This window comes from Scardinius erythrophthalmus (genome assembly GCF_964197995.2).
Source record: "Scardinius erythrophthalmus genome assembly, chromosome: 7".
NCBI lineage: Eukaryota > Metazoa > Chordata > Actinopteri > Cypriniformes > Leuciscidae > Scardinius > Scardinius erythrophthalmus.
This window is the reverse complement of record NC_138227.1, coordinates 38,894,289-38,906,381: the sequence shown is the minus strand read 5'-3', so window position 1 is coordinate 38,906,381 and position 12,093 is coordinate 38,894,289. Positions and strand designations below refer to the sequence as shown.

General features: G+C 36.9%; 1 protein-coding gene across 5 annotated transcripts in view; it reads right to left on the bottom strand.

Moving 5' to 3' along the window:
* The window catches only part of tgfb1a (transforming growth factor, beta 1a), a 31,072-nt gene that overhangs the window by 16,838 nt on the left and 2,141 nt on the right, over positions 1–12,093 (bottom strand). For all 5 annotated transcript variants that reach the window (XM_081371061.1, XM_081371060.1, XM_081371063.1 and 2 more), the window contains one exon: positions 1,493–1,756. In XM_081371061.1, the coding sequence (XP_081227187.1) occupies positions 1,493–1,756 (264 nt within the window). The remainder of the gene's footprint in view (positions 1–1,492; positions 1,757–12,093) is intronic.

The following is a 12,093-nucleotide window of genomic DNA, read 5'->3' as shown; positions in this document are numbered from 1 at the left end:
CAGCTGAAGCATAATATCCTGTGCATCCTCTTCAATCGCCTCGGCCCTCGACTTCTTCATATATTCATAATACGACATTTTCTCTAGAGACATGAAATTGAGTTGCTAGTGACGTTGGAGAAAAACTGAGCAATCTTTATACTGACCCAAACAAAGTGTGATTGAAAATAAACATTATTTGTGTTGAAAACACTGATCAGTTGTGATAGGATGACAAGTGCTGTTAAGTGAGTCTCTCTCTGGCCAAAGCGTGAAAGCAGAATTGAATTGAGCAGTATGATTACATGTATTACACACCATGCTAATCACACCGATGTGATCGTTGTTTAAAAATTACCATGGTAAAGTAGAGTTCCGGTGTATAAAAATATGGAGTTTGTCATTGTCATCACCCAAACAGTAACCACTTCTGAGTCCAAAAAATTTTCACCTAAGCAATATTAGCAAGCAGTAAATTAAAGGGCATCTATTATGCAAAATTCACTTTTACATGGTGTTTGGACACGTAAGCACAAAAAGATTTGAATAAGAACTCAATTCATGTGCTGTCTCACGACTCTGTGCACAGAGTGCACGAGTGCTGAATTGAGTTCTCTTTTGAATCTTCTTGCGCTTGAATGAATCGCGATTTAAAGTATTGACAGACTTAAAAACACGTGCAAAATTATCAACTTTCACTCTATGATGGTTATACTTTGCAAATAATCCACGAATCACAAGCATTCCGAACCATGGGACAGGTTTTTGTGCTGAATTTTAAATCTGGCAGGGGTCAACAGCAACAGCTGGATCACAGATCAGCAACAATTTGTTACACCCCTAGTGACCAGAGTTAAAACTTTCCAGCAAAACTGTAGTAAACACAGATAAACTAATAACTCTGAATTATATTGGCTGACCTCAACAGGATTTCCAGGAGACTAGTGTGCATCTATTTTTATTCTTTAAATCTATCTATCTATCAATCTTTATATCTTTAGTCTGCCAAGAAACAAATCTGTGTTCCAGAACAGTCTTCCAGGGACTAGTTGCATAGACTGCTAACTTACAAGTTAGTCATTAATTTTTTTTTTCTTTAAGACTGTTATAAGTCAGTTACAGAAAAACGTAGGTTGGTCTATTTTGGTACCGAAACGTAAGACTGATTGCCCCTTGACTAACTGCTAGTTGGTCATACAAGTTGTTAAGGCACAATCGTAACATAATGGTTATGATTATGCAAACTGGCCCCAGAGAACAAGTTCCACAACTGTAGCAATACTATAAGTTGTTCTAGCTCATTTCTTCTAATGTCAGCATTAATAACAGTATCCTGCATTGTTGTCGCATTGAGGTTTTGAGTTATCACAATATGATAGATAGTCAAGGAAAGGTAGACCGTTTTAACCAAACATTATGTGAGCACAAATTAAGGATGGTCATTTTGAATGTAGTCATCAACTGCTATTGGGAAACTGCAACTTATGTTAGCTGAATGCAGCCATGACCTTACCTGAACTCTGCAGCCATTCTGTCATCGTCTGTTTCACGTCGAATGAGAGCCAGTGATTGGACAAATCCTTGGAGACAAATCGGGTACCCAGATATTGAGCCTGATCGCCTACTCCATGATACAGTTCCAGCCTCTGCTCTTGGTCCATGATGGGATTCTTAATCCGTAGCCGTAACTCGGCTTGAGACAGCAGCCGGTAGTCTGGAATACTCTGTCTCATCTCTGATACGTTAAAAAACATCTGATGCTTTGTGCCATTCTGAGCTAGAGAGAAAGTGAGAAATAATAAGAAAAGTTCATGGTTATTTTATAGCTCAAAAATACAAAAATGGTGTGCACATCCCAAACACCTAGATTGGGCGCAGGTGCAGGACAACTGAATGATATAGACAAAATAAAGAAGTGTGAAGTCCGCACACTGAAAATTACTGCTCCAAAAGAATTTATTCAAGCAACGTTTCGACCCTCAGGTCTTCATCAGGCACAATCAGGCACAAAATCCACTCTGTAGCGCACTGGCAACCAGTGGAAGGAACGTAAAATAGGAGTGATATGATCCCGTTTTTGTGCACCCATAGCTGCCGCATTTTGGACTAATTGTTATCGGAACATAGCTGAACTACTAATCCCAACGTAAAGGGAATTGCAGTAATTTATTTATTTATTTATTTATTTATTTATTTATTTATTTATTTATTTATTTAACAGGGACAATGCACAATATGTACACTGTACCAGTACTGTAATCCAGCCTTGAAGAAATAAATGCATGAATTATTTTTCGAAATTTAAAAAAAAAAAGAAATGTCTTTACTTTTGATTGCAGTCGGAGCTGGAAAAAGCAGGATTTCACTACTAAATTTATCTGCCTATCAAATTTCAGAGATTCATCAAACACCACGCCCAAATTTTTCACACAGGGCTTCACACAAGAGAACAAACCACCAAAATTTAGTTTAGGAGTGATAGAGGAATCGGAGGGTCCAAATATAATAATTTCCATTTTCTCATTAAAATTCAGAAAGTTTCAAATCAACCAGGTCTTTACATCAGTCAAACAGGCTTATGGCCAAACAGGCTTATGGAAAAATGTTTTCACAGATAAAAGGTGTTACCTACACTGTTAGACCTTACCAGGTTTTTTTACAGTAAAATACTGGCAACACTGTTGCCAGTAATTTACTATTAATTGTACAGTTCTTTACTGTAATCTACAGTATGTTACTGTAAAAATGCACTAAATTAAAACTCGAGTTAATTAATTTCACTTGCAGAAACCAACTGCCTTAAATTGACCAACTGTCGTTTAATTGTATTAACTAAAATGTATAATGCATAAATAACGCGAGCAAAGTATTACTGTGAACTTCTTTCATTTGAGACCACTAAAAAACTATTGTACATAAAAAGATTTCCACTGGACCAGCAACTACACAGTCACCGCCTGTTAAATAAAGCAACATGCAGCAAATCATCAATGTTTGTAGATCTTCTCCTGGAATGAAGCACAGGCTATACTCTTCAGCACAACGGTGACCCAAAAAACAAAACCTTACAGTAAACTACTGGCAACAGTTTTGCCAGTATATACCTGTTTTATAACTTACAGTTTATTACTGTTAAAATACATTTTGTGGATGTGACTTTTTATCTTACACTGTTAACCCTTTCAACCCCACAGGGAAACCCACTATACAAAGAGTAAAAGTAACATTGACGCAGTATTGCAGTGAGATAATTAAGTGAATATGTTGAATAATAAGTGAAATAAGTGAATGTTGAGCATTGGTGATGAACACCTACTGTTAACAAGCAGAATCACTAATGAAGAGAAACACAAGAACAGAAAATAGAGAAACACAAGAACTACAACTGACTTCCAGCCATTACACATTATGACACTTATTATTTACCAGTATGACTTTATTTCTGTCATACGTCTACAGAAGTTGTTATACAGATGTTTCATTGAAAATGTTTGGTTTGAAATTACCATTATAGAGATAAGTGTTTGCTTTAGTTGGGCTCCTGACCCTTGACTTTTTTTTTAACATACATTTTTCTCTTGCTTGAACTTTGTTTTTGCGAGCCACATTTGTGCACACACACATGGTTTGTGAATGCAGTTTGTTAAATTGAATATGATGACAAAATCATTATATAGCCTGTTCAATTACTAATCTCATTCAGAGTTTAATTCTGTATCAAAACTGTTATATTATCACTACTGTGAAACTACAGCAGTGATTTACAATGACAATTTTTTTTAACACCTCATGCTAAACCAAAGAAACAGAGATATAAAAAATCAGCAATTTTTGTCTCTCAACAATGGTAGCAATATTTTTTTTTTTTTTTTATTCATACTGCAGTGCATGCTGGTTGTTTTATCCTGGAACCTAGCCTGCATTAAAAAATGAAACTTTTGATTGTCACCATTATTGAGATTCATGTGCTGATTGTTGATGTCTGTGTCCAAATAAAGGACGAGTTTAAAATGTTTTACTGCACTATATGATTTCAATATCCTTTATTGAATATATCCTTTAAGTGTTTACAGAAACATTAATGGATTTAATGTTGTAGATTAATGGATAAATGATAAACATTAAATACCCATAAATTCAAAGCTTATATACTGGATGTGCTCAGAGAATCAGACATGTCCAGTATGATTATGGCATCATGTCAACAGCCTAAAAAACCTGATCATCTTCCTATTGGCTTCCTATTCTAACATAACAAATATGTTTTATAAACACACAGTTTCAGCAGCCAGAGAGAAACTAATGTTATAAAGTCAAGGGTCAAGAGACCAACTAAAACAAATACTGATCTCCATCATGGTGAAATCAAACTTTATTATTTTCAATAAAATATCAACAACTAAATATCTGTTAATTCTCAACAAGAACTTTTGTACATGTATGAAAGAAATCGTAAACTGGTTTGTAAACTGGTTTCACACTCAGGGCCCTATCTTGCACCCAGCGCAATTGACTTTGTACACCGACGCATGTATCATTCCTATTTTGCACCCGCACAAAGCGCGCTTTTCCCTCCACAGAAGCACGTCGCTAAGCTAGGGAATGAACTTGCGCTCCCAGGGCGGTTCAGCGCAAAAAAGGAGGCGTGTTCCAGCGCAAACTTTCCTTCATGCTGTTTTGCAGGTTTAGAAAACAATTGCGCAACTAACCGGGAAAAAATAGTTTAAAGTCAGTGGCGCGTTGCGCATGTTATTCATATGCTATTTTAAGGGCGCATGCTTGGCCATAATCAATGTAGCGTGTGCACAACGCGCATACACTTTGATTCTCTCATCTACACAGAAGCAGCAGTTTTCATTTTTGCAAATCATACATTATTATGATAGATAGATAGATAGATAGATAGATAGATAGATAGATAGATAGATAGATAGATAGATAGATAGATAGATAGATAGATAGACAGATAGACAGACAGACAGACAGACAGACAGACAGACAGATAGATAGATAGATAGACAATTTATTATAAAAGCATACATCTAGCTTACACATTTACCCAAATTATCATACGCCTTTTTAACCGAAGTTAATTTGGGTGGGTTTCTCCATCCCCAACCTCCCTGACGAGAACGTTGCTCTCCATGGCTGTGAACCGCTCCTGGCGCGCGCCTGGCAAATCCGCCGTTATAATAGGAAACCGCTTTAGAAAAAGCGCGTCTGCTCTTAAAGGGAATGTGAGATGACGCTCTGATTGGTTTATTTCACGTTACGCCCAAACCACACCTATGAATAATGAAGCTACTTCAGACCAACCCATTTTAGATTTGCGCCTGGCGCAAGAGTCATTTATGCCGCCGGGAAAATAGCAACAGCGCCAAGACCCGCCCACAAAGTTACTTGCGCTTTGCGCTTTGACACTTGCGTTTCAGATCGTTAAAATAGGGCCCTCAGTGTGGCTGGAAGTTAGTTGTAGTTCTTGTGTTTCTGTTCTTGTTTCTCTGTCCTTCAGTGATTCTGCTTATCAGGTGTTCATCAGTGTCTCAGTTCACTCACTTCTTTTCATTCACTCTGTCAAGGGGACTATATTAGTGAACTAATGTAGGGAATAGTGAATGAGGGTATAGGGTGTGATTGTGAAAACAGCCTCTGAGTATCGATTTTGAGCGCTGTTAATTCACAGTATATTCCTAGCCTGACTACGTCAGACTTCGTACTTCCGCTCAATTTCAGTTCGCTTCTGTACTCAGTCTGAGATAGCGACCGTTTTCCCCATTTTCCTCCAGCCTCAAAACAGCCGGCCAATCAACGAACAGAGGGCAGGCTGAGAGCCGTGATGTAGACGCTGATTTTACTGTGGATGCGTAGATTAACTTCACATAATCTGCTAAAGTCATTCACAGCCATGTTCACTCCAGTATTTCGTTCTATGGTTTTGTTTTCGCATCATACATGTGTTTACAGTGGAAGTTAGATGCGGCTGAGCATGCGCATAACACACGCCATAACCAAACGTTATGTGATTGGCTTACGGGTAACCAATGATTTTAAACTTCAGACAAGCGAAACTTGTCTTCAAACTTCAAGAACTCATGCAACAACAAAACAGGACAATCTCACGCACTGAAAATGTCAGTAGCTCGAACTGACAATAATAATAATTCATTACATTTATATAGTGCTTTCTCGGCACTCAGAGTTGTTTACATAGAAGGGGGGATCTCCTCAATCACCACCATGATGCCTACAGATCCAGAGAATATATGCTGGAGATAGAACAGGTATAGTTTAGTTTAATTACAGTTAAAACTTATGTTGTCATCTTGCTTTTATCCACTATTAGTACAAGCAAAACACTATTAGTACTGAATAAAACAGTACAAGAAGTGCGCATTAAAGTCTTATTCATTAACTCTCTCTCTGCCTTGCATTATCATCAACATACACAGAGAATTACACAAAACCACTCGTTACAACTAATAGTAAACAAATATATTCAGACCTTCTGCCTCTTCGGGGGTGCTTAATAAACTGGTAAACTTTATATCCGTAAAACACAGTTGTCAAACTCAGTTCCTGGCCACAGCCCTACAGAGTTTTGTTCCAACCCTTCTTCAACACACACACACACACACACACACACACACACCTGCAGTTTTCAAATAAGCCCGAAAGACTTGATTAGCTGATCTGGTGTGTTTAATTAGGGTTGAAGCTAAACTCTGCAGGGCTGTGGCCCTCCAGGAACTGAGTTTGACACCCCTGTCGTAAAACAACTCAGATGAACAGTAAAAAAAAATGCGTGGTCTCCCTTCCATTACTGCTGTCGCCAGTATCACTCCGGAGACTTAGCTGGATCACGATAGGTGGTACAGTACTGGTCCATCCTTAAGAAACAACTTTTTAACAAAACCTGTGTTTTGTATTGTCCCTTTGACCCTAATTCACAAAGGTTCACTTTGCCCAGAATCTGCAAATGGCTTGTTCCAACTTCCAACTCCGAGGCACTGCTTATGATTTATGGATATTTAAAAAAGGAGTGGGTGGATTTTATTTCATTATAGGATGGTTGTGTACACACACTGCCAATACATTTATGTTCAAGCACCATGTAAAAGTGAATTTTGCATAATAGGTCCACTTTAAAGGCAGGACTTGTTTGTCAGATAGGGGACTTCCTTTGCTGAAAGCTCAGTCACTCTGAGAGCAGATGCTGACATGATTGAGATCCATCAGAGAATGCTGGTCATCTGCTATGAGGATAGGAGGATGGGGGTTGGAATACTCACAGTGGTCAATTCCACTATCCATGTCAAACCTTGACAGATGATAAAATTATATTACTAATAATAATACTGATTAAAAAAAGTCAATGTAGTATTTGTTGTACTGCTTTAAAAAATAAATAAATAACCAGTAAAACATCCAGACACTGTGTCTGGATGTTTTACTGGTTGTTTATTTATGCACAAAGATGCAAATTGAATAAACAGCGCTTTAAGATTTTCAGGTAGGCCGAACATTAGTATTCAGGTAAAAAAGACCTCAGAAATTTAATTTAAGTAACACTCCATTGTCTTCACTGTATAAAGTATATAGATTAATAATTATTAAAGCTGCAAAGTTATTCAGTCAAGAGCAGTTACTGATTTTGTCTTTGTCTTTTGTTCTTTGATTAACATTAATTACTCAGAATGCATCTGGTATGTTAGACTGCTGTCAATTTAAAAGACCTTACGCACACAATGCATATAATATCCGATATCTCTCAACTGTTTACGTTCATTGAAGATTTTTTAACTCATTTAAGACTGGCCATTTTGCCATTATTTTGTATATTTTTGTCTGTTCAAGATGCTAGATGCTAAAGAGATCTCAACTTGGTACTGCCACGCTGTCTGTGAAGCTGCTTTCTGTGCGCGCGTTTTGGGTGTGTGCATAGACAGCCGCTTCACAGACAGCGCGCCAATACCAAATTGAGTTCTCTTTTAGGTCTTATCTCTCTTGAATGGTTTAAAAGGCCTTTAATTGGCTGATAAGCCAGTATATGCCTTAATATAATGTATTTTGTTTTCTTTTGGCTTTTAGGTGAAATGTGACCTGTACATGCTTTCATAGGATGTTTAGATCTGTCTCTAAAGCAACGGGAAATACAATTAATCATTTCTAATATGCTTGGTACAACACATTAAGGGCATGTTCTATTCACCATCCACTGTTGAGGGATTTCATGTATTAAATATTAAGAATGGGTCCCATGTATCAACACCTGTGGTCACGCATAAAAAGTGTCCATGACTAAATGAACTGCTCTTTGTTGACGGTGTATGGTGGATAAGATGAGGGTGGAGTGGGATTTGTGTGTGTGTGTTTACATAGGCTGATGCTCAGGTAAGCTCAGGACAGCTGTCCTAACAGGCACTGAGACAGACCTATCATTAGTAGTGGGTGCAACCAGATTCCAGCAGACTTAAAAATCTGCCTCTCCAACACATTTTTAACCCTTCCTGTCCTCTTACTGTCGCCTTCCATAGAATCACAACTCTCTCTTTCCCCAACTATCCTGTTCCAATCACATTAAGCCATGGCACACTTTACTGGCAGATGAGCTGTGCAGTCAGCACAATCTTTGACATGTGATAACATGAGATGCTATGCTATGATACATGCAGCACAATAAGAATTATTATAAAAAATAAAAAGAAATGGAACATTAGGCACACCTGCAGGACATGGCTGTAAATTGAGTGCTCTCTATTTGACAGCATAATTTATGATTACACAATTGTATGGTCTGTTTACTACGGACAAAACATTTATAACTTCAACTAAAAGATATCAAGTGTAGCAAGCCATAAGGAAAAATAAAGGTTCCAAATGAAACTACAGTTTCTATGAAACTATAAGTTTCAAAAGTACTTTTTTATTCTGTTTTAGCCATGGACTGTACACTCAAGACTACACACTTGATGGTAACATGTTTTTGCCAACAACAAAACGGAAACCAGTTTTTGGTCTGACCTGGGTATGTGACAAAATCTACAATGTAGCTCTTTGTCAAGCCAAACAGCTATGATACTGAAAAAAAAAAAATAATAATAATCTTAATGGAGAAGTATATGAACATAATTTGATGACAGCAATCGGTATTCCTGCAAAAACAAATCTGTAATCCTAAAGAAATATGTTAACATATATTAATTGCTAAGGTTAGTGGTTCAGTCAGGAGTGAAAAAATGGAAAGACCTATTTTAAAATGGACAACAAGATGTTTTTCTATTCATGTTTAAAAGGTCAAAAAGATTTCACTGCTTTCTTGAATGTATTTAAATGTATTGAAACAAAATAAATTATTATTGTTTTTTGTAAGGCAAGCACACTATTTCTGCTATCAGAACAACCTCTAACCCTAAATAAAATTAAAATAAATTTCCACATAACTCACCCCACACTGTTTACACAACAGATGTGAATTATACCTCAAATTATGCAGTGTTGCTTGTAACCACCCAGCAACATCGCAGAACATCCTAGCAACCACATGGCAATGCTTTTAAAACACTTATCAAAATCTTAGCAACTGCAGTGCAACACCCTGGCAACCACCTAGAAGTGTGGCAGTGACTTTTCTTTGGTTCAAGCACAATTTTCTTCAGTAAATATAAAAACCTAGTTATTCACTAGCAATTGTGGCTCTAACAAATGTAATGTTGCCTTGCGAAAGTAAGCAGTACTACAGTAGTGATGGTTGTAAATACTGTGCGTGGGAGGCCTTCCAATTGCATCAATGTATTCCACCTTAAACAAATGTAAAAAGCTTTATGCAAACACAAAACATATGAAAAAGTTTTGTACCACAAGGGGAATTGTAAGAGCAGGAATTCAAGGTTGCTATATAGGAATATTTCCTCGCAATCTTAGTCACACCTCAGAAACAAGCAACCCTCTTTCCTGTCAAATGGGACTGTCAGACTGATAAAGGAGGGAAAGAAATGAGAGAAAATACAAAACACAGAACAGAGAGAGAAAGCTCAAGTTACAGGAAAGCCCCAAACTCCAGAAGAACACACAAAAAGAAAACAATTAGTGAGAAGGACAGCGAATCTGACTCGTCTATCCTTATCACCATTTTCTCTCATGTATTTCTCTGTTTCTTTGTCCTTGGTTTTCATCTTCAAAAAAGCCCCATCTTTTTTTTAGAGCTTTATTCATGACGTGTGCATAAGATCATAGGCCTGATGTTTATGTCTGACGAGTTTGAAGTGGTTAAAGGAGTAAAAGAGGAACAGCGGGTGGAGATGGTGGGGGATGAAAGCAAGTGAGTGATCAAATGCCAAATAATTTGAATTAACAACAGGTCTAAGACAAAAAAGTGAACAAACAGCTGTCAGAGTGTTCAAACAACCTAACTGTTCAGAACAAACAGACCAAAGTATTCTCAAAATGTTCGACCCCCCAGCAAGAACTTCTTGTTAAAACTTTGAGTTTAACAATCTAATGCATGAAGCCAACAGCAATAACAACTAGGCTATAAAAATACCACAGAACCTGATTTCACCAAGTGTAACATGTTCCTGGATCAACATCTGTGTTGATCCTGGAACAACATTCCAATCAACGAATCAGACTTGAGGGACAAGATTATAGTTTGTCAAGTTTAGGTTTACAACCAGGGTTAGGTGCTTCTACATCAGTGTTGTAATTTAGGGATAACGTAGGGGTAGGGTTAGGGTTAGGGTTAGGGTTAGGGTTAGGGATAGGGTTAGGACTACATTTTCGGCCTGGAATGTTGTTCCAGGATCAACAAAATACGTTGAACCAGGAAAGCATCTAAGTCTGCAAAATCATGGACGTGCTAAAATACCACACATAGTCTGAGCGCAACAGAGGAAAAATGCGAAAGGCATGTGATAAGAAGATTGGCTTGATTAAGTGGTGGAAATAATGTGTGACGGGCACAGAACGGTAACAAATCTCTGAGATATTTACAATTACACATCCACCACAGGTGTAGCAGGTGTTTCAGGGATGTTTAGATTACTATAAAAGAGAGCTCACATATTCACTTTTCTTGGAAATATTTAGCTATTAGGTCTATTTAAATGCTTCCGTTTGTTTTCATATTATAATATTAAAACAAAATGAAGCATGTAAACTGATATATCACTTTAAATACTTCTCTAAAATTATATTTTATTTGGCCTATATTTTATTATATTATTAGCCTAATACAGAATTGATGTCACAAGGGGATTGTTTAAGGCTCCTTGCCAGTAAAAAGTTTGAAAACCCCTGATAAAGAAAATAATGGAAATTCATAAGCAATAAACAATCATTTAATTTGGTTTAATGCTGCAAGTAGCCTATAATTGACTGTACAAAACACTTAATTGTTGTCCCAAACCATGTCAGTGTAACTGCTTAATTTTTGTCATACTATATTATATTACTGTAAAGAATTGAACTGCCCAGCAGGAGATTTTGTAAATTATTTTTTAATAGAATTTCTTGGTAAAGACTGGTACTCGAATCTGGTATAAAATTCTCTGGTAACCTAAAATGTGCTTCATTTAGTGACTTCTTAATTAACTTAATTGCTTGTTTTCAAAAATACGATTTAATACCACTAAGTTACATTAAGGGTCAAATAACATAGAAATGGCAGATTAAAGTTAAAAGTTACAACTGCATGATGAAACCATTTTTTGTGAGTGTTTACATACCTGTACAAGGTCTGGTATAAAGAATGTTTTTGTTTTGAGTAAATAAATAGACATTTTATATCAGTGTGAGTTTAAAGCTGCAGTCCGTAACGTTTGGCACTCTAGCAGTTAATAAACAGAACTGCATTTGTCTTGAGGATGAGCAATGTAGCAGGAGCTACTTCTCTTTGTTTATGTCTATGACGATTCACGCAGGTACTGGGCTATTCCGCAGTGTTACGACCCGAACCAGTCTAAAATAGTCCCAATATAAACACTTATTATAGGTGAACCATAGTGATTCAGAATAAGACAAAAACATGGTTTGAAAAATGAATTAATGATGTACTCGCTTATTATATAAATTTTGTAAATTTTGAACACAAAAAAAGTAATGGACAGCAGCTTTAAC